The 23,438-nt window shown below is 44.3% G+C and overlaps 1 protein-coding gene across 2 annotated transcripts; it reads left to right on the forward strand.

Moving 5' to 3' along the window:
• Nucleotides 1-449: 449 nt before the first annotated feature.
• Nucleotides 450-15,545, forward strand: LOC106825601 (zinc finger protein 850-like). Of its 2 annotated transcripts, none has more exons than XM_044759823.2 (3): nt 450-2,254; nt 5,582-5,708; nt 12,783-15,545. In XM_044759823.2, exons 1-3 carry the CDS (start codon nt 2,222-2,224, stop codon nt 14,903-14,905), a joined length of 2,283 nt encoding a protein of 760 aa, XP_044615758.2. In that variant the 5' UTR covers nt 450-2,221; the 3' UTR covers nt 14,906-15,545. The 2 variants fall into 2 exon arrangements, with proteins under 2 accessions (XP_044615758.2, XP_044615760.2); XM_044759825.2 differs by having other exon boundaries at nt 5,587-5,708.
• The last annotated feature ends 7,893 nt before the right edge of the window (nt 15,546-23,438 follow it).

Here is a 23,438-nt window from a genome sequence, read left to right on the forward strand (position 1 = left end):
CACGAGAAGCAGCACATTGGTGAAAAACTTCAGAAGCAACATGGACAGGGCCTCATTTGTGAAGAGCTGCAAATTCCATGTATCCAGGAAGCCCTTTACCTGTGTGGAGGCTGGGGAGGACTTCCTGGCCACCTTGGGACGTCTCTATAAGCAGGCCACTCATACCGGGGAGAGGCTGAAGAAAATCACCAAATATGAGGGTGGTAGAAAATGTCATCACAACTGGAGCGAAAGCAAGAAAGCCTTCAGCTGCAAAGACACTCTTATTCAGAACCAGGGTATACACCGTGGAGAAAGGTCTTAAGAGTGCAGTGAATGTGGGAAATCTTTTAGTTGTAGCTCCACCCTCAGTTATCATTAGAGCCTTCACAATGAAGAAAGACCTAGTTATGCAGACAATATACAATCTCTTATCAAGTTAAAAGCAAACTCGAATATTATTTTACCCTCACAATAAGTTTATTCAGGAATAGCCAAAAGAATTGTAATTCGGGATGTGCATGCTAAGGCAAACCAGAGACAAATCCAGTAAACAAAGAAGGGGAGCTCCTGTTATAGAAAAAAAAGGGAGTAGGGACGGGTTGTTCTAAAGGATAGCGCACTGGAAGAAAGTAACAGTTCAGGGCAGCAAGGGCTTCACTGAGCTACAGCGTTTCTCATTGGCTGGGTTGTTGGTGGGTGGGGAGAGAAATCTTCTTTCAGCAGTAAAGTAGTTTTGCTTCCTGTCAAAGATGCAAGAGTGTGTCTCTTCCTGTTTGGTATAATCGACCATGGCTGATAGGGCATGAGAGTTCCCCACACAGGCCTTCCTGGCTCCAATTTACTTAAGGATTCTTTCAATAATTTACACAGTGGGAAATCTTTTAGCTATAGCTCCAACTTCAATCATCATTGGAGACTTGACACTGGAGAAAGACCTTAGTTGTACAGGGAATCTGCAGTTTCGTTGTTCAATATAACAAAAGTGGATCAAAGACTCTGTGACTAGCCATTGGCCTGATTTGAGTCTCATACATCCAAACATCCAAACAACCAGGGGAGACTCCCCAAAAGTCTAATTTATGTGAGAAGCATGCGCGGCTGTGTTGCACTTTCTACCCTGCACAGGACCCTTCATGGATTTATGTCATTACCAGTTTCTGTTGTCGAAGCCATTTCACCTCTACCACCTGGCAGGTCCACACTGTATGCACCAGTCACCATCCCAATGTCTTCAAGGAAGCCGACCTGTGTTCTCTCAGGTATTGGAGCAAATTACGAGTAGCCTGAGCCCCCAGGGCTTCCGCATTCCCTTCTCTCTGAGTAGTTGGGGCATGGACTTCACTCAGTTTTGACCTAGAGGATACCTAATGAATTCTAGTGGCACCTTTCCAATAAGGACTACCTTTTCAGGGAAATGTTGGTTTCATGTGATACTTGTGATGAGTTTTTCCAGCTCCCAAGTCACCAACCCAAGAACTACCCGCCACACTTTGGTTGGGTTGTACGATAAGAAAGGCTCAATGTTTCAGTCCTCTTTTTCTTAGAGGTTCTGTTCACTGTGTGGGGTGGTTTATAAACAGATTTGGACTCTGCAAGCATTACAACTTTTGCAGAGTCTCGAACTTTGGGTGCCTTTGAGGGAACAGTATTAGGGCACAAAATGGCACGTGAGTTTTGGGCAAACATGCCTTGCTGCCCATGGGATTTTGGGAAACATCTGTCACCCTAATTCACGGCCTGAAGGCCTCGGTGATCAGTTGCAGAAAAATGTCCCCCAAGATCTGCATACGGCCCCTTTAAGAAGGGGTGAACCGCTCGACTGCCTTTGGAAACAGAGGCGTCACATCCCAAGGCCCCTGGTGGTGCAGCAGGACCTTTCTTCTGGAGTCCATTGGCCTTACACTGTGGGCACTACATTATCCGGCATGCTCCGCGAGGAAAGAGGAGTCATTCAGCCAATGAAGGCTCAGAAAAAAAGCATTTCCGTTTGGTCTCAAGAGTGGGGCCGGGTCTTCCGGCGTCTTCTTCAAGGCAGTCTTTTCTGCTGCTCTGGGGTTTGTTAACTCTTTGAAGAGTTCCGGAGGAGCACCCGGGACCGAGGAGGCTCCGTCCCCGCGGCCCAGGCGGCTCTGAGGCTCGGCGACGCCGCCCGGGGCCCCGCGCCAGGCCCGGGCCAGGGAGCGCCGCGCCCGGCGCCTCGTCTCCCGCCGCTCCCGGCCCCGCTCCGCCCCCGAGGCCGATGGCGGCGGCCGCGCGGAGGGAGCCGGCTCAGGTGAGCGCTCGGCTCCGGGCCGCCCCGCCCGCAGCGCAGCCCGAGCTCCAGCCCTCGGGCTGGCGCTGCTCCCGGGCCTGCAGCCCAGGCCCCGGGGCCGGGCCGGGGAGGCGCTCGTGGGGCCTGTGGCTGCGGGCGGGGGTCCTGGGTCCGCGTTGTGTCCGCAGGGAACGGTGTGAGGAGTGGTCCCGCCTGGACCGGCAGGGGAGGAGCTGCTCCTTCAATCCGAGGGGCCTGGAGCCGGGAGGGCTGTGAACAGAGAGGGACGCGGTGCGTTTTCGGGTGTAAAAAGTTCTCCAGGAGCTGCTCGGAGAGAACGGACGGGAAGGGGTGAGGAGGCCGGGGAGGCGCAGGGAGCGGAGTCCTGGTCCGAGGGCGCAGAGCTGGTCCGAGGCAGCTCTGAGGAGTGAGGTCCGGAGGTCAGTGAGTGAACCGGGGTCACTAGGTCGCGGGGCGGGGTCCAGGGGAGGCGTGTGCACGTGGAGCCCAGCTGTGGTGGCCTGCCTCTCCCCACAGGTTCTGGGACAGGAAAAAGCACTTACGGAACCTGCACAGGGAAGGAGAGGGTGTCCCAGCCCCTCAGTGGTACTAACACCAGCCGTGTGGAGTCCGTGATTGTGGCGTCTTGAGACTCTTCACTTGCTGCATTCACAGCTCTCGGGTGCGGGGACCCTGAGGATACCCCCAAGCCCTGTGTCCTGAGTGCAGGCCGAGGGTGACATGGAAGTGTTCCCATTTCTGACAACCAGTATAAACAGGTGCAGAAGGTTATCCCAGGAACGGATACCAGCGTGTGCAAATGCTTGGAGGTGTGACTGAGCTGGAGACAGGGGACAGCAGGTCTCCATTCTTTCCGTGAGAAACAAAGAGTAGGGAGTCAGGAATCAGTCCTGTAATGTGGCCGCCTGAGAAGTTAGGTGTCTATTATGGACATAGTGAGAGGTCTGGATAAGAGGAGGTAGGTGGTCTTACCCAGGTCTTAGGAGGCTCCATCTCCTGCAGAGAAGAGCACAGACTGTGAGTTAAGGGAGGAGGCAGAGAACTCAGGAGGAGGCTACTGCTGTAATCTCAGTGTTGATGGACCAGAGTTGTAGCCATGGAGGTGGGAGAAAAGTTTGGATTCTAGGTCCATTTTTGAAGGAGGGCCAAGTTGATTATTGGATGTTGTAGTTGAGGGAGGGCCAGCTGGTCCACTGATTAAGATTCGGTGCCCTCTGGGTGGTCCCCATGACCAAGTGGTTTAGCTGGCCCACTCAGCTTCGAAGGCCAAAGGTTTCACCAGTTCGGATCCTGGGCATGGATATGGCACCACTCATCAGGCCACACGAGGCTGCGTCCCACATAGCACAGCCAGAGGCACTCACTACTAGAATATACAACTATGTACTGGGGGACTTTGGGGAGAAGAATAAAAAAAAGAAGAAGAAAGATTGGCAACAGTTGTTAGCTCACTCAGGTGCCAGTCTTTAAAAAAAAGATTCGGTGCTCTCACTTCCGCAGCCTAGGTTTCTTCCCCAGTTAGGGAACCAAACTGCGTTTCTGTCACATGTCGTACTGTGGCAGCTGCTTGTTGGTGTGATGCTGAAAGCTATGCCATCACTACGTTAAATACCAGCAGAGTCACCCATAGTGGGCAGGTTTCCGTGGAGCTTCCAGATTTGAGACAAACTAGGAAGAAGCACCTGGCCAGCCATTTCCAAAAAACTTGGCCTTGAAAACCCTATGAATAGCAGCAGAGCATTCTCTGATACAGCGCTAGAAGATGAGAGGATGGTGCCAAAAAGACTGGGCCAGGTTCCGCCCTGCTGCACACAGGATCACCAGGAGGCTGAATTGAATCGATGGCACCAACAGCAACGAAATTGAAGGAGAGGTTAGGGATGACTCCAAGGTTTTGGGTTGTAGCTGCGAAGGGATGGAAGTTCCATCAAGTGGGATGTGGAAGTTATCGGTAGGTCTGTTTTCCTTGGGAATATCAGAAGTTTTATTCAGACCCTGTTAAGAGTCTGAGGAGTTTGAGAAAACGTTGAGTAGAGACATCAAGTGGGCATCCGGAGACACAGGTCTGGCAATCTAGGGAGAGGTTCAGGATGGAGACTTTCAAATGGCTGTTGTGGCTCTTAGTGTGGACCCGGGCGGAGCTGTGGATCACATTTACGAAGTGGAATGTGGGATATAGTGATAATGCTGTTAGCGAGTCAGAAAGACTGGGGTGCATGCTGAGGAATGTTTCTGTTGCTTAGCACCTGGTTGAGGTTCCTGAGTATGAGAAACACAGGTGAGGGAGGGCCGTGGCCATGGAAGGGTGTGGGAGAGAGCATGATCTGGCAGGTGGCCAAGGCTTCCATGGGATGAGTGGGTGGGAGATGACTTCAGAGGCAGAGGAGTAAATGAGACAGGTTGACAGTGAGTCTGGGGCTCCTGCGAATTCACTACTGTTCACATTCACCAGCATTGTGTGTTGAGCCCTGATGGGGTCTGGGGTGTTCGAGTCTTGGTGGTGGATAAGATCTGGGTTGAATGTAGTCATTTGTGAGAGTCACTGTGCCTGGCAGGGAGACTGTATGGGCTGGGGTTTTAAGGAAGATTAAGTGGGGAGAGGCAGATTGTGGCTGCTGAGGGGACAGAAAGTGCATGACAGAAGTGGAAAAGGGTCATGAGTATCTGAAATTCACATGTGGTTCTCGGTGGCTGATCTTGAAGCAAGGATCAGAGGCAGGTGGGGAGGCCTTCAAAGCAGCATCTGGGGCTTTCCCTGGCTGTGGGATCCATCCGAGGACTGGGAAGGTACTGGATTGTGTTTGAGTTTGTGAAATGCTCTCTGGATGCCACATGCCATGTCCACGGGTGAGTGCCAGGTGATGCCTGTATTGTAGGGCAGGGAGGTGGCAGAGCTCTGGGGACTAAAGATATGAGAGTGTGGTGTCTCCATGATAATTTGCCTTTATGTAGGTATTGTGAGCTGAGGGCCCCAAGGCCCGTGTAGTGGGGACTTAGGGGTGAAGCATGAGCCCACGGCTAGCTGTGTCTTGTAGCTACACTCTGGGAAATGCAGGGAAGTTGCTTTGCAGGAGGGATGGGGCCCTGCTGGCCAGGCCCAGAGCTTGGGTGGCATCTGTGTGTCCCCCTGCCTGTTATTGCTGAGGGCTGGACACAGTCATGAATGGGACCCTGAGGAGGGAGCAGGTGTCAGTGGCAGCAGGGCCTGGTAACCCCTCTGAGGTGGGGAGCTCTGGAGGAGGAAGAGTGTGGAGTAGATGTGTGAGGTGAGGGCCTGTGGGTTCTGAGAGAGAAAGTTCGTGGTTTCCTCTGTCCCCATCCTGACAGGACAGTGTGAGCTTTGGAGATGTTGCCGTGTACTTCTCCTGGGAGGAGTGGAGGCTCCTTGATGAAGCTCAGAGGCACTTGTACCACGATGTGATGCTGGAGAACTTTGCACTCATATCCTCGCTGGGTAAGGCCCTCTCCCTCCCCGTGACCTGGACTAAGCTCTATCCTGATTCACCCGCCTCTCCCATGGGGTTCTTTCCTCTCACAGGGGAATGTGGTCACTGCTTTCTTCCCCATGTTTCTGGGTGGTGCTGTGATGCTGGAGCTGGGTGTGTCCACCGCCCTCTTCTCTCCCCTGCAGCCCCAGTACCCTCTGTACTGAGCCCTCACAGGGAAGGATTCCAGGTCAGTAGTCTTGCAGTGAGGCTAGTGGATGGCGCCTTGCTTGCCCTCTCCCTGGCAAGATGAATGTGTCCCAACTCCTTGACACTTTCATGTGTTTGATGGCTTCCTTTAGCTGCCATTTCCTCTTGCCTGCCTGTGCCTGGAATTGCAAGCATTGTCATGGTCACTATTTACCTGGACCATGGGCTTTTTATCAAGACACTCTTGTGCAGTTTGTAGTGTCTTTCTTTTCTTTCTTCCAGCATTGTCGTTCTTTTAAATGTTATATATTTAAAGTGTACAACATCATGATTTTGTATATCTATAAGTTCTGAAGTAACTGTATAATCAAGTGAACGAACACTTCTGTCACCTCATATACTTTTATTTTTTTAGTAAGGACACTTAAGATATACTCTCCTAGTAAGTTTCAAGTGTAAAATACAGCATTATTAACTGTAGTCACCGTGTTGTACATTAGATCCTCAGAACTCATTCATCTTATAACTGAAGGTTCGTACTTTTTCACCAACTATTCCCCATTTTTACCACTCCTCAACACCTGGCATTCTACTCTCTCTGAGCCAAACATTATTTGTCTGTGTGTTTGTTTTAGATTCCCCATATAAGTTATATCATACAGTATTTGTTTTACTCTGAGTGGTTTATTTCACTTGGCGTAGTGCCCTCCAGATTCATCCATACTGTCATATATGGGAGGATTTTCTATTCTTTTAAGGCTGAATAATAATCCCGGTGTGTGTGTATACATCACGCTTTTTTAAATCCATTTATTCATTTTTGGAGTCTCAGGTTGTTTCCGTATCTTGTGTATTGTGAATAATGCTGCAGCGAACATGAGAGGGCAGATTATCTCTCCCACATTCTGATTTCATTTCCTTCAGATACATGCCAAGAAATGGGATTGCGGGATCATGTCATAGTTCTATTTTGAATTTTTCGAGGCACTTCCATACTCTTTTTCATAATGGCTCAACTAATTTCCTAACTAACAATGTGCAAGGGCTCCCTTCTCTCCATACCCTTGCCAACATTTCTCTCTCCTGTTCTTGATGATAGCCATCCTAAGGTATGAGGTATTATCTCATTGTGGTTTGGATTTGCATTTTTCTGATGATTAGTGAGGAAGAGCAATTTTCCATATACCTGTTAACCATTTGTGTATCAAATTTGGGAAAATGTCTAATCAGAGCCTTTGCCGATATTTTAATTAGATTGTTGTTTTGCTGTTGAGTTAAGTGAGTTCCTTACATTTTTAAAATACTATCCCCTTAGGACATCCATGGCTTGCAGATATCTTCTGCTTTTCTATAGGTTTCCTTTTGATTTTGTTGATTGTTTCTTTTGCTGTGCAGAAGCTTTTTAGTTTGATGTAGTTCCACTTGTTTATATTTAATGTTTTTTCCCCTGAACTTTTGGTGTCATATCCAAAAAATCATTACCAACACCACTGTCCAGGAACTTATTCTCTGTGTTTTTTCAAGGGGTTGCACGTTTTCATGTCTTACCTTTAGCTCTTTAATCCATTTCGAGTTCATTGTTGTTAGTGGTGGAAGAAGCATGTAATTTTCCAGTTTACTCAACACCATTTATTGAAGAGACCATCCTTTCCCATTGTGTGGTCTTGGCGCCTGTGTCAAAGATTCGTTCACCGTATATGGCTGGGATTTTTTCTGGGCTCTTTGTTCTGTTCCATTCTTCTGTGTGTGCTTTTATGCCAGTACCTCGCTGTTTTGATTACTGTAGCTCCCTAATGTAGTTTGAAATCAGGAAGTGTGATAGCTTCAGCTTTGCTCTGCTTGCTCAAGATGGCTTTGGCCCTTTGAGATCATTTGTGGTTCCATATGCATTTTCACATTCCTTTTCTTTTTCTGTGAAAAATTCCAATGTAATTTGGATAGAAATTGCATTCTGTACGTTGCATGGGGGAGTATAGGCATTTTAACAATATTAATTCTTCCAATCCAAGAACATAGTATATTTTTCCATTTATTTGTGTCTTCAGTTTCTTTCATCAGTGTCTTACAGCTTTCAGAGTCCAGTTCTTTCACCTCCTTGGTTAAATTTATTTGTATGTTTTTAATTGTTTTTGATGATGTCCATGGATCGGTTTCCTCATTTCTTATTCAGATATTTCTCTGTGAGTGTGTAGAACACACTGATTTTTGTATGTTGATTTTGTGTTGTGCAACTTTCCTGAATTCGTTTATTAGTTGTAGGAGTATTTTGGTGGAGTCTTTAAGGTTTTCTATCCATAAGACCATGTCTTCTGCAACCTAGTTTTACTTCCTTTCTTGTGATTTTGATGCCTTTTGTTTTCTTTTTCTTACCTAAGTGCTCTGGCTAGGCCTTCCAGAACTATCTTGAGTAGAAGTGAGGAAGGTGGGCATCTTTGTCTTGTTCCTGATTTTAGAGGGAAAGCTTTTAGCTTTTATCCATTGAGTGTGGTGTTTGTGTGGGCATATCATATATAGCCTTTATTATATTGCGGTACATTCCTTCTGCACTTAATTTCTTGAGGGTTTTTAACATGCAAGTATGCTCAATTTTCTTAAGTGCTTTTTCTGCATCTATTCAATGATCATATGATTTTTATCCTTCATTCTGTTAATATGGTGTGTCCTGTTTATTGATTTATATATGATGAGCCTTATTTGCATCCCAAGGATAAATCCCACTTGATCATAGTGTAAGATTCTTTTAATATCCTGTTGAATTTGGTTTGCTAGTAGTTTGTTGAGAGTTTTTCCTTCTATGTTCATCAAGGATATCGGTCTGTAATTTAATTCCCTTGTAGTTTCCTTATCTTGCTTTGGTATCAGGGTATAATGCTGACGTTCTAAATTGAGTTTGGACATTTTTCTTCTTCAGTGTTTTAGAAGAGTTGAGGAAGAATTGGCGTTAACTCTCCTTTAAATCTTTGGTAGAATTGACTAGTGAATCTGTCTAGTCCTGGGCTTTTCTTTGTTGGGAGATTTTTGATTAATGATTCAATTTCCTTACTCATTATTGGTCTATTCAGATTTTCTATTTCTTTGTCATTCAGTCTTAATAGATTATATATTTGTACGAATTTATCCATTTCTTCTGGTTAATCTAGTTCATGGTAGACTTTTAAGATCTGGTGTTTCTACAGTATCAGTTTCAGTGTCTCCTGTTTCAATTCTGATTTTATTTGTATCTTCTCTCTTTCCTAAGTTAGTCTAGCTAAAGGTTTATGGATTTGTTTGTTTTCAGAAACCAACTCTTAGCTTTGTGGATCTTTTCTATTGTTTTTCTAGTCTGTATTTCATTTATTTCTGATCTTTGTTCTTTGCCTTCCTTCTAAATTTGGGCTTAGTTTGTTGTTCTTTTTATATAGTTCCTTGTGATGTAAAGTTAGGTAGTTTGAGATTTTTATGTCTCCTTAATGTACGCATTCATTACCATTAACTTTACTTTTAGAACTGCTTTTCATAAGTTTTGGCATGTTATAGTTCCATTTTCATTCATCTCAAAATAATTTTATCAGCCTTTTGATTTTTTTCTTTAACCCATTGATCATTCAGGAGTGTGTTATTTAATATCCACATATTTGTGAACTTTCCAGCTTTCATCCAGTTACTGATTCCTAGTTTCACACCTTTGTACTCAGGTAAGACTCTTGATATGATTTTAGTCTTATCAAATTTGTTCAGACTTGTTTTATCACCTAACATATCTGTCCTAGAGAGTATTCTGTGTCCACTTGAAGAATGTGTATTCTTCTGTAGTTGGATGGAATGTTCTGTATTTGTTTGTTAAGTCTATTTGGTCTAAAGTGTAGTTCAAGTCAAATATTTCCTTATTGATTTTCTATCTGGATGATCTACCCATTCCTTTTTTTTTCCTTCTTCTCCCCAAAGCCCCCCAGTACATAGTTGTATATTCTAGTCATGAGTGTCTCTGCTTGTGCTAGATGCGACACTACCTCAGCATGACCTGATGAGTGGTGCCATGTCCGTGCCTAGGATCTGAACTGGCGAAACCCTGGGCCTCCAAAGTGGAGCGCACGAACTTCACCACTCAGCCACGGGGCTGGCCCCCATTCTTGAAAGATGGGTATTGAAGTCTGCCCTTAGTGTTTCGTTGTTGTCTTTTCTACCTTCCAATATGTTGGTACTTGCTTAAAATATTCCAGTACTCTGCTGGGTGCATATATACTTATAATTGTCACATCCTCTAGATGAATCGACTCCTTTATTGTAATATAATGACTTTCTTTGTCTCCTGGCACAGGTTTTGACTTAAATCTATTTTGTCTGGTATAAGTATAGCTACTTACAAGTATAAGCTACTGTCTTTTGATTTCCATTTGCATGGAATAACTTTTGATTCCTTCACTTTCAGCTTATTTGATTCCTTAGAACTAGAGTGTGTCTCTTGTAGACAGCATGTAACTGGGTCTTGTTTTGTTTATCCGTTCAGCCACTGTGTGTCTTTTGATTGGAGAATTTTGTAAGGACTTCTCGATTGCCATCTTGTTAATTGTTTTCTGGCTCTTTTGTAGTCTCTTTTTTCCTTTGTTCCTCTCTTCCTTTGTGATTTGATGATTTTCCATAGTGCTGTGCTCTGATTCCTTTCTCTTTATCTGTTGTAGGTTTTTTCTTTGTGGTTACCATGAGGTTTACAGAAAACATCTTACAACAGTCTGTTTTAAGCTGATGACAGCTTAATGTCGATCACATAAAAAGTACCCTTTTAGTATCCCACCCCCCCCCCCCCCCGCATTTTATCTTTTTGATGTCACAGGTTATATCTTTTCATATTGTGTAACCATTAAGGAATTATTGTGGCTAGGGTTGTTTTTAATACTCTTATCTTTTATCCTTTATACTAAAGTTTGGTGATTTACACATCACCATATTGACAGTATTGGAGCATTCTGAATTTGTATACTTGCCTTTACCAGTGTGCTTTATATTTTCATATGTTTTTATGTTACTCTAATTAGTGTCTTTTCATTTCACCTTGAAAAACTCACCTTAGCGTTTCTGGTAAGGCTGGTTGAGTAGTGATGAACTCCCTCAGCTTTTGTCTGTCTAGGAAAGCCTTTCTCTCTCCTTCATTTTTGAAGGACAGCTTTGGCAGATAAAGCGTTCTTGTTTGGCAGTTCATTTCCTTCAGCGTTTCAAATTTATCATTTCACTGCCTCCTCGTCTAGCCTGTTTCTGCTGAGAAGTCTACTTACAGCCTTATGGGGGTTCCCATGAATGTGATGAGTTTCTTTTCTCTTGCTGCTTTTGAAATTCTCTTTGTCTTTGATTTTTGAAAGTTTTTTTGTAATGCATCTCTCTAGGGATCTGTTTGGATTGAATCTATATGGGGACCTCTAAGCATCACGTACCTAATTGTCCACATCCCACTCCTGATTTGGAAGTTTTCAGCCATTATTTCTTTAAATAAGCTTTCTGCCGCTTTCTCTCTCACTTGTTCTTGGGGCACTTCCATAATGTGTATATTGTTTCCCTTGATGGTATCCCACCCCCTCTGCATTTTATATAGATATAAAATGTGGTATAATTTACATAATCTTTCTTCAGTCTTTTTTCTCCTCCAACTGGATGACTTGAAATGACCTGATTTGAGGTCACACGTTTTTCACCTCCTTGATCAAGTTGGCTGTGAATGCTTTCTATTGCATTTTTCATTTCATTCATTGTAATCCTCACTCCAGAATTTAATTCCTTATTTTTAGTATTTCTACCTCTGAACTTCTTCATTTGTCCGTATATTTTCCTGATTTCACTGTGTTGTCTATCTCTGTTCTCTTGAATCTGGGTGAGCTTCCTTAAAACAATTATTTTGAATTCTTTGTCCAGCGGTTTGTAGATCTTAGTTTCTTTAGGTTTGCATGCTGGAAACTTACTGTGCTCCATTGATGATGTCATGTTTCCTTGATTTTTCATGTTCTTTATGGCCTTTTGTGATATCTCCACATTTGATGGATCAGTCACTTCTTCCAACCTTTAGGGGCTGGTTTTGGTGGAGAAAGACCTTCACCTTGGGTTGGTTGCAAGGTCACCAAGCTGCATGGCTCGTAGCAGTAGCAGTTTGGGTCCCCCAGCCATGTAATCACCCTGAAGCTTTGTCAGCTGAGGTCACAGGTAACAAACATTGTAGGGATTCTGAATAGCCAAGGCTGCAAGGTAAACTAACAGGTACCTAGGCCTGGTGAAGCTGCAGAAGGTGTGACATCAGGACTGTTTTCAGATCATACCAGAACATTTCCCATTTAACTAGTGTTTTGTTGTCATTGCAGTGCCACACCCCATTTCTACTTTTCCTTCCCTATGATTGATACTTTGTCTTCTAGTCAGTTCTACTACTTGTCGTTTCTACTCTGACTTTCAGCCCAGGGAAAATCTCTACCTCTCTAGACTTCATACATCACCCATTTTTGTCATAGCTCTCCCTGTGTTGCTCTGGAATATTGGTGCACATATGCTGTGAGGTGTGCATATATCTTTCCTTGGCCTTGAACAACAGCTACTCTATTGCAATAGTTTTTTCCAGAGTTTGGGCTCATGCTTCTACACAGACTCAAATCACCAGCAGTAAAGGTCCTGCAAGAGTCTTTTACCAGAGGAGCAAGTTTTAGAATATGCCTCTCTTTGTGTCCCATCCTTGCCTTGTGAGGTCTCCACCATTCTTTTGCCTTAGGGACCCAGTAATGCCCTGTAGTCCCTTCCCCAACCCCAATGGAATCCAACTCCCTTCTCTGGAAAAGCATTCCATAGACTTATTCCTAGATGTGACAGAAGCACATTTGTGATGGGGTATCACTCTTCCTCTAAAGTCAACATGTACTTCACCAGGGTTTCTTTGCATTCAGGTTGCTGGAGTGGAGCAGAGGATGCGGAGGCTCCCTTTGAACACAGTGTTTCTGTAGGTGTGTCACAGGCCAGGACTCCCAAGGCAGGTCTGAGAAAAAGTCATTTCACCCGGGGGGAATGCAAGAAACCCTTCAACCCCAAGCACATACTCATTCAGGACCAGGATGTCCACAGTGGAAGACAGTGTTTTGTGTGTTGTGAATGTGGGAAAACATTCAGGTACAAATCCTCACTTGTTGTACACCAGAGAGTCCATGCTGTAGAAAGGCTTCATGTGTGTGGAGAATGTGGCAAATCATTTAGACAAACCTCAACCCTCAATCAGCATCAAAGAATTCATTCTGGGGCAAGGCAGTGCAAGTGCAGCAAATGTGGACAATCCTTTAACCAAAAATCTGTCTTCATTTATCCCTGGAGAAGTCATACCGGAGAAAATTGTTACTTGTGCAATGAGTGTGCACAATCTTTTAGCTGTAGTCCCACCCTTATTCAACAACGAACAGTTCACACTGGAAAAAGGCGTTATGAATGCACTCAGTGTGGGAAATCTTTTAGACGAAAATTTTACCTTATTGTACACTGGAGAGTTCACACTGGAGAAAGGCCTTATGAGTGCAGTGAATGTGGGAAATCTTTTACCACAAACTCAGTACTCATTCTCCACCGGAGAATACATACAGGAGAAAGGCCTTTTCAGTGCAGTGAATGTGGGAAATCTTTTTCATCTGGTTCCAAACTCAGTAATCATCAGAGAGTTCACACAGGAGAAAAGCCTTATGAGTGCAGTGAGTGCAGGAGATCCTTTCTCCAAAGATCCAAACTTGTTATACACCAGCGAGTTCACACAGGAGAGAAGCCATATGAGTGTAGTGAATGTGGGAAATCTTTCACCACTAGGACAACCCTCCTTTATCATGAGAAAGTTCACACAGGAGAAAGGCCTTATGAGTGCAGTGAATGTGGAAAATCCTTTATCCAAAGATCCAAACTTGTTATACACCAGAGAATTCACACTGGAGAGAGGCCTCATAAGTGTACTGAATGTGGGAAATCTTTTATCCAAAGATCTAACCTTGTTAAACACCAGAGAGTTCACACGGGAGAGAGGCCTTATGAGTGCAGTGAATGTGGGAAAGCCTTCAGTGTTAGGGGCACCCTTCGTGATCATTGGAGAGTTCACACTGGAGAAAGGCCCTATGAGTGCAGTGAATGTGGGAAATCATTTAGAGTAAATTCTCATCTCATTCAACATTTGAGATTTCACACTGGAGAAAAGCCTTATAGATGTAGTGAATGTGGGAAATCTTTCTCGTCTACCTCGAGTCTTCGTTGTCATCAGAGTATCCACACCGGGTTAAGGTCTTATGAATGTATTGACTGTGGGAAATTGTATACCAGTAGCTCCACACTTACTCGACACCGGAGAATTCACACAGGAGAAAAGCCTTATAAGTGCAGTGAATGTGGGAAGTCATTCTGGCGTAGTTCACATTTCAGTGAACACCAGAGAGTTCACACTGGAGAAAGGGATTATGAGTGCACTGAATGTGGGAAATTTTATAGGGATCGCTCAGAACTCAAAAAACACCAGAGAGTTCACACTGGAGAAAGGCCTTTTGAGTGCAATGAATGTGGGAAATCTTATACCAATAGCTCAGCACTTGCTAAACACCGGAGAATTCACACTGGAGAAAGGCCTTATGAGTGCACTGAATGTGGGAAATCATTTAGGTATAGTTCACAATTCACTGATCACCAGAGAGTTCACACAGGAGAAAGGCCTTATGAGTGCAGTGAATGTGGGAAATCTTTTTCGAGGAGTTCACATTACAATCAACACTGGAGAGTTCACACTGGAGAAAGGCCTTATGAGTGCACTGATTGTGGGAAATCATTTAGGTATATTTCCCAAATCAGTAAACACCGGAGAGTCCACACTGAGCAAAGGAGTTATGAGTGTAGTGAATGTGGGGAATATTTTGCCTCTAGCTCGACACTCATTCAACACCAGAGAGTTCACGCTGGAGAAAGGCCTTTTGAGTGCAGTGAATGTGAGAAATCTTTTACCCAACGCTCTGCACTCCGACAACATGAGAGACTTCACACTGGATCAAGGCCTTAGGAGTGATGGGGGGGTAGGAGGCAAACGTGGGAAATTCTTCGGCTAAAGGACTGTGTTCCTTCCACATCAATGGTTCACACTGCATTGAGCCTTATGAGGGCAGTGAAGGTGGAAAATGCTTTCCTAAAACTCCAGTCTCATTAAACACAGGAAAATTCACAATGTAGGAAGTACTTATGCTGTACCAAATGTGGTTAATCATTTTCAGTTTAGCCCTTTTGATAATTTTGTCATGCTATTTCACTGTTGTTTCAGTTGTATTGCCCTAAGTATTCCTGATGAGCAGTTTTTCAGATGTTTATTTGCTGTTTGTATGTCTTTGGTAAAATGTCTGCTGATATCTTTTGCCTGTTCTTTTATGAACTTCAGTTATTTTCCTTTTCTTTGACAAATAGAATACTGAAGCAACAAATATGTATGTTGGAATTTCACTCTCAAATACATAAGTGACTTTCTTTTTTAATGAAATAATTGTTTTCAGTATTAAGAAAACTTATCCTAATTTTTTCAAAAGTCTTGTGCTATGCACAATGTAATGGATACATATACATATTCTTAATATTAATTTGCATTGTTAACATATTCTTCATCTGTTTCTTAAGTCCAGACATTCAATAATACAATAAAGTCTTGCTTTGTAGTGTTTGCTCATTTTTCTCATCCATCATTGGTGGGTTGGAGCAGATGGGGGACCAAGCGGCATCAGGATGGATTGGATATTCAAAGCCCCATGGGGAGGGAAAGATCAGACACCCTAAGGTACCAGTTTGAATCTCAGATCCCCATCTATCACTGGAGCTCAAGACAATGGCTTCCTCCTCTAGGCCAAAGTTTCCTCCTATATAAATGGGTATTAGGAGTGACCCTGCCCCTGGGTTGTCAAAGGAGGTGAAGAGCCAAAGTATCCATTCACTGCGCAGCAGCTGCACGTGTGGTTTTCCACCTGCATGTGGTGATGATCCTGGGGAAAGGCACCCCTTTGTCCCTGCAGGCAGGAGGGGGCTGCAGGGTACTGATGTCTTGGTGTGGGTTCCCCACCAGGGAATGTCTGAGTGACTCACTAGAGCTCCTGGAGGCTCAGTTCACTGACTGTGACGTGCGGGTGATGACAGCATTGACCTTGGTCTCTGTGAGGATCAATAAAAGGAGCAAAACACACCAAGCTCTTACCTCCTTTCTCACCATGTTCTCTGATTCTCACAACAACATGGGGAAGTGGGAACTATTCGTATTACTGGGGAAAATCCAGGGTCAGAGAAATGAAGTGGGTTCTCCAAGTTCATGCAATGGACACGTGTCAGATTCAAGAGGCTGGATTCATACCTCTAAGTCTTATCTCCAGAGCTGCATAGTTTAATCCCTTTACCTCAGCACGTGAAGCTCTCAGCCCAGGGCAGACACACGGTGAGGACCAGGGAGGCACAGCTGCTGCTGCTGCTATTTTCATTGTTGGAATTATTGTCATGATTATTTCTCCCCATTCCTGTGATGTCCCAGAGCACTTACCATCTGCTGCCAAGTTCTCAAGGGAACACCAGCGATTCTTTCTATGGCTTCACCCATGGGAGGCTTTTCTCTCAGCCACAATTGTGTGAAGTCCAGAGGCTGCATCCTCCTCCCCTTTGGGCCCAGCACAGAGCTCAGGCATTCTGTATGTGCAGGTGATGCTGTAGACCTGTGGGCTCCTGGTCTCACTGGGTAAGGGCTCCCCTCTCCATGCAGGGATCCACAGCCTCCTTGATTCTGCCCTCTCAATCCAGGCCTGGGTGGTCGAGAAGAGCAGTGAACTCACCTTTCCTCCTCCCTGTAGCTCTCACCATGTTCTGGACCCATGTCCTCCTTTCCAGTCTCCCTATGTCTCTACTGGGAATCTTTGGGTAGAAACACCATCTTTCTAAACACAAACCCTCATCCCAGTGCCCAGCACGTTTTGGCCTCAGTCTGAGCTCCTTATTCCAGATTCCACAGGAGGGAACCTGACTGACCCAGCCTGGTTGGGCCAAGTGTCCCCACAGCACAGTAGCAGGGTCATGGGTAAGGAGCTGTTCTCAGACGGTGAGTCATGCAGCACTTCTGGGAAGACCTTTCTCATGGGTGCTCGTCAAGTACCTTCCTAAACAACACAACCTCAGTAAAAATGCCCTTGAGGGCTGCACCATCGTCCCTTGTTTCCTACAGCCTGGGCCATGCCCCTGCAATGATCCAGGAGAGGATTTAGAGAGCACACAGAAACAGCATCAGGTGGCATACTGACCTAGGCATTATACTCCTAGATATTAACTCAAAAAAATGAAACATTTTCATATAAAGGCTTGATATAAATGTTTGTGGTAGCTTTATCTGTAATTGCCAAAACCTTGAAACAACATAAATTTTAAAAAGACAGATGAAAGGATAACATTGTATTCTACCCATACAATAGATTATTCTGAAATAAAACAATAAACTAGTCATACACAACAATAAAGCTTAAACTAATTATGCAGTAGGATAGAAACCACAAGAAAGGAATACAGATTTGATTTATTTAAAATTCTAGAAAAGTAAAATTAATTTATATAGAAATAAAGTCAATAAATGGTTGCCTAGGGAAGGAAGACCATGGAAGGCAGAGAGAGAGGGATTCCCTAGGGGCAGAAGGTAATGTTGGGAGAGAGTTGTGTTCATTATCTTGTTCATGATGATGGTTTCTCCAGGTATGTGTGGGTGTTTGTGTGGCTTGGGTGGGAAGAGAACATCCTATTCTTATATGTATATATATTTACATACATTTGACACAAATATGTCAAACAAATATGTGCCCTTTATTACATATAAATTATACCTCACTAAGCTGTGCAGAATTAGTTCCACATGTAATTTTGCATTTTGTACCTCTCTTGACACCCCAGGAGATTTGAAAATGCTATATTTTTACCACCTCTCTCTTTAGGAGGAGGAGCTCTGCCTCCATGGCAGAAAAAATTGTAGCTTAATAAAGGCTATTTTCCTCTGAGCCACCAGCAACTAGAAGTGGGTCACGCAAGACCTGTCTGTGAACCACGAGCCCTCTCTCCTCTCGAGCCCTGTTTTCTTGCCTGTGCAGCAGCGCCCTCCAGGTAGGGCCATGGGCATCTGCAGAATCTTTAGATTGTGTGTCGGGCCAGGGACCTGGGCCATGAGGGACACAGCACTGGACATACTGAGAATTTCTGTACACGCTCATGGTGCACCTCTGTATTCTTGGGAATATTTGTGGAGGCGCCCCAGAACGAGCATGTCTTCTCACTGAGAAGGCCAGCTGGTGGAATTAAGGGATGTGCATCACACATGTGCCCTCTCCATGTCCCCCATCACAGGGAGGAATTGTGAATTTTCCAATTTTGGACACGAGGAAATGGAGGCCAACAGCAGGGAGGGACTTGGTCAAGGTCACAGTCCCCAGAAGGGGCACAGTTGAAATTCACACTAATGTCTCCAGGCTCTGCAGCTCCCTGGTGCATCACGGGCCATGAGAACTGCACAGGGTCAGTGGTTCTGCGAGCCCCATGGTTCTCTCCTTGTCCCTAGGAAAGAGGGGGCTAGAAGCTAGAGAGTGCTGGGGGCAGTGGGGAACTTAGGGAGAGGAGTGGCCTGATGGACAGAGGGGTTGAAAGAGGTGTGAGGGAAAGAGAGGGCCAGAGTCCACCCATTCCTGAAGATAGCTAGAAGTGAGCTGATTGCTCTTGTAAAGCCCGCCTCATCCCACCACACACTCCTGCCCCCTGAGACCACTGTTTTGAGGCGTTCTGAGTAAAGGTATCTGCCCCCTGTGCTCAGACTGATTATATCCCACCAAGTATCCTCGCGCACTGACATTCATGCATCAAATATGTATGAGTCTCCAGGTTGGGCCAAGATGTGCACCTGGCTCCATGTTCTCACTCCTTTCAGGGCATCGTCAAAACGGCAGGGATGAAGGTGAGGGTGATTCTCTCTAAGCCAGGCTGTGCCTCTCGTGTCACTCAATCCACGGACACCGTGTGATTGTATGTGTGTCTGTTGTACACACCAGGTTTGGGGTGTCCCTATCACGTGCCTGTCTCACAAGTCTCTGTGCAGTATATGTGTTTTCCTATTGCCACACCTCCTGTGGTGTGTCAGCATTCCATCTGGAACCACAGTTCCCTGGTGTTTTGCATGTGCAGATTGTGTGTCTCGTGTGTGTCACACATGTGTTTTGTGGTCAGTGTGGTATATGTGTGTGATGTGTATGTGGGTCCAGGCTGTGTTGAGGGTGTCAGCATCCCACACCTGTCACACAGTGTCCTCAGTGTAGAGGGGCAGCCCCATGTTAGACTGAGGTTTGTTAATACCACTTATGGGTTACACATGGTCGCTAAGATTTGTGTGTGTCTCTAGAATGTGCTGCAGTGTAACCAAGATTATTGTCACACACTTGGGACCTACAGAGGCTGAAATGTGTGTGTTTGCAGGCTATGCCATGGTATGCTAGGAAAACACAGTCACACTGTGTGTGTTTGCAGGTGTGTCACCATCTCTCACTTACCTTGGGCCACACATCCGTCTCCCATCTCATTACTGTCTAGTTTATAGGAAATATGGGAGAACCATGAGCAACTTAAACAGCAACAGAGATAATGTAGAAAACACAAATCTAGTCTGACCAGGTTTAATAGACAAACGACTCAGCAACTTCAAGAAATAAAAAGAATTAAATAAAAAGAATTAACTGAGAAAAATGATATCTGTAGGTAAAAATAGATTTCTGAGATATAAATCATAGGAATATATTCACAATCTGATTGCAATGAACCAGCTTTAAAGAAAAACACGTTTTTGAGAGATTAGAGATAATTGGGCACTAATAACGTATATTAGTTTAGTTTATGTATTTTTATTTGACTACATTGTTAGAGTTGTGAAAGAGCCCTTAGACTTTGGAAATGCCTCTGAAGAGATTATATGTTAAAAGACCAGATGTCAGGATTATCAGGAAAACAGCCCAGTACTGTGCTTAAGAGTTGATAAAGAAAGAATTATTATGACATGATAAACAGTGATGGAAAATTGGGAAAGGGGTTCATGGGACTTCATAACACAGTCCTTTCCATGCATGTCTGTATTTGAAAATATCCATTACAGAATGTAGGATGTGTCTTAGTAGCAATAAATTTATACGTAAAGGGGGTGGATGAAAAAGGGTGGGAGGGAACTTTTGGTCTCAGGGGCTTAAGCATGTATCAAAACACAAATTATAAACTTTGAATACACAGAACTTATTATGGATCCTCCTTTTTTCGTGAATTCTGTTTGGAAATTCCTACTTTTTTTGGAAATTCACCTATTTGCTAAAATTTATTTGTAATCCCTAGATCTATGCTAACAACAATTTTACACGCATTTGTGAACTTGTGCAGAGCTGTGAAAAATTTGAGTCATGCATTGTGCATGTTCCCTACAAGGAAACTACAAGATCTACGAGGCAATGCTCAGCCTTCTCCTTTTAGTGCTAATGCTATAAACATGTGTCCTTTTGTGGTCTATTTCTTGCCACATTTGTGCTTTTTCTTGGTGATTCCACTGTTTAAAATGGCCCCCAGTTTCTGTCTAGTGTTCCTAAGCACAAGGCTGCAATGTGCCTTAGAAAGAACACATGCGTGTTAGATAAGCTTTGTTCAGGCATGAGTTACGGTGCTGTTGCCCATGAATTCAATGTTAATAAATCAACAATACATGACAAATAAGGTGCCTTTAAACAGAAAAAAGCATGAAACAGTGTTAAGAATTGACGAGTTGATGAAAATGTTGTGACCAGAGGCTCTCAGGAAGCTCAACCTGTATGTAGAGAACATAACTACCATGAATAAGAGTGGCTTCGGAGAATATAACTACCGTGAAGAATTAAAATCAATTGTATTTCAATAAAGCTGTTAGAAAAGCAAAGGTGATTCTCAACATTTGTGTCTTGCCAGTTATTTCACCATGCTTTACTATTGCGTATGTTCTTGAGGTTATTTATGACTGCTGAATCCGTATGTGGGAACAGAATGCAGTGTTGTGCTACTGCACATCTCTTCCCAACTCCACTTTCACTGATGTCATCTTGGAAGCTTGAAATTGGCCATGGAGGGAGTGTGTACACCAGGGAAACTGACAATCACTACAAACCAGGCTGGCTTGTTTTATTGAATGCCTAGACTTTAGAAAGTGATGAACACTGTGTTAAGAAAGCAGATTATACTAAGAAGTCTAAGTGTCTATGGCAGTTACGTTATGACTACCACAAAACTTCGAGGATATCTTCTTTACTACTCAAGAACAATTGTTATGGACTGACTTGTGTCCCCCGCAAATTCAAATGTGAAAGCCTTAACCCCCAGTGTGACTATAATTGGAGACAGGGCCTAAAGACATAATTAAGGTGAAATGAAGTCATAAGGGTGTGGCCTTATTACAATATTACCGCTGTGTTTATAAGAAATAGAAGATACCAGGGAGACACACGCACAAAGAAAGGGCCATGTGAGGACACAGCAAGAAGCTGGCCATCTGCAAGCCAAGGAGAGAGGCCTTGGAAGAAATTAACCAAGGCTGGCACCTTGATCTTGGACTTTTGGATCCCAGAACTGCAAGGAGATAAGTTTCTGTTGTTTAAGCCACCCAATCTGTGGTATTTTGTTGTGGCAGCCCAGGAAGACTAACACAGACTTCCTCAAAAGGAAAATAAACTGTTTTTCCTTCTCTGTACTCACACCAATTCTCAGTACTTCACTTCTAACTCCACAAGTGTGGGGTTCTGACACCAACCAATTCTCCAGCTCTCCATGGATGCCAGCTGGGTGTCCAGCAGTTCAATTGAATTCTGACAATTACCTACCTGGAGTTAGCACAGACCCCACAGGTTAAGGACTCAGTCCCACAAGATGGTCCCCACTTCAGATGCCACTCACAAGTCCAGGTTATCAACCGTGCTTCTGACCAACTGGCTATAAATTGGAGGTGCTGATGACTAACTCCGGTCAACAATTTTCAAGAATGGCTCCCAGAACTGAGGAAAAGTTTCCTTACTAGATTACTAGTTTCTTATAAAATGGTTTCTTATAAAAGGGTACAACTTAGTAATAGCCAGATGGGAGAGATGCATAGGGCAAGGTATGTGGGCAGGGTCATGGACCTTCCATGCTCTCTCTGAGTGTGCCAGTCTCCTGGTACCTCCACATGCTCACTAACATGGACACTTTCCAAACCCTCTCCCTCTGGGTTTTTATGAAGGCTTCATTATGTAGGCATAATTGATTTAACCAAGGGCCATTGGAGATTAAGTTCATTTCCAGACCCTTGCTCCTCCCTAGAGGTCATGGTTGGGACTCAAAGTTCCAACCCCCCAGTCATATGGCTGGTTTCCCTGGCAACCAGCCCCCATCTTTAGGGGTGGTCCAAAAGTCATCTCATTAACATAAAGTCAGGTGTGGCTTAAAGAGGCTAGTTAGGAATAACCAAAGGAACTCCTTTCACCTTTATAGCTCTCATCACTTAGGAAATTCCTAGGGTTTTAGGAGCTCTGTGCCAGGAACAGGGACGAAGACCAAATACGCATTTCTTATCACAATATCACACTGTCATAACAGAATACCACAGGCTGCGTGGCTTACACAACAAAAATTTATTTTCTCACACTTCTGGAAGCTAGAGGTCTAAGATGAACATGTCAGAGTTAGTTTTTAGTGAGGCTCTTTCCCAGGCTTGTAGATGGCCACCTTGTCAGTGTGACCTCACATGGCTTTTCCTCTGTGCGTGCACATGGAGGGAGAGAGCCCTCTGGTGTCTCTTCCTCTTCTTCTAAGGGCACCAGTCTTATCAGATTAATGTCTTACCCTTATCATCTCATTTACATTAATACCTCCTTAATAACCCTCTTGCCAGATACACTCGTGTTAGTGATTAGGCTGTCAACATAAGAATTTTGGGAGAGACACAATTCAGTCCATGACATTCTGCTCTCTGGCTACCCAAAAGTTGTATGCTTCTTGCATGCAAAACACATTCACCCAATCACCACAGCACCAAGAATCATAAACCATTCCAACATCCATTCCAAGTCCACAGTCTCACCTAAATATATAAATCAGATATGGGTGAGACTCTAGGACTCATCCTGAGGCAGAAGTCCTTTTCAGGTGTAACCCTGTGAAAGCAGAGAAGTTAGGTGCTTTGGAAATACACTGCTGGGATGGGTATAAGATAGACATCCACCGGGCCGGCCCCAGGGCAGAGTGGTTAAGTTCGCGTGCTCCGCTTCGGCGGCCCAGGATTTCACTGATTCAGATCCGGAGCATGGCACCACTCATCAGTCACGCTGAGGTGGCGTCCCACACACCACAACTAGATGGACCCACAACTAAAATATACAACTATGTACTGGGGGGACTTGGGGAGAAAAAGCAGAAAATAAAAAAGAAGATTGGCAACAGTTGTTAGCTCAGGTGCCAATCTTTAAAGAAAAAAAGATAGACATCCGCAGTCTAAAAGGGTGAACTTGGAGAAAAGAAAC

This window comes from Equus asinus, chromosome 26 (genome assembly GCF_041296235.1).
Source record: "Equus asinus isolate D_3611 breed Donkey chromosome 26, EquAss-T2T_v2, whole genome shotgun sequence".
In the NCBI taxonomy this organism is placed as follows: domain Eukaryota; kingdom Metazoa; phylum Chordata; class Mammalia; order Perissodactyla; family Equidae; genus Equus; species Equus asinus.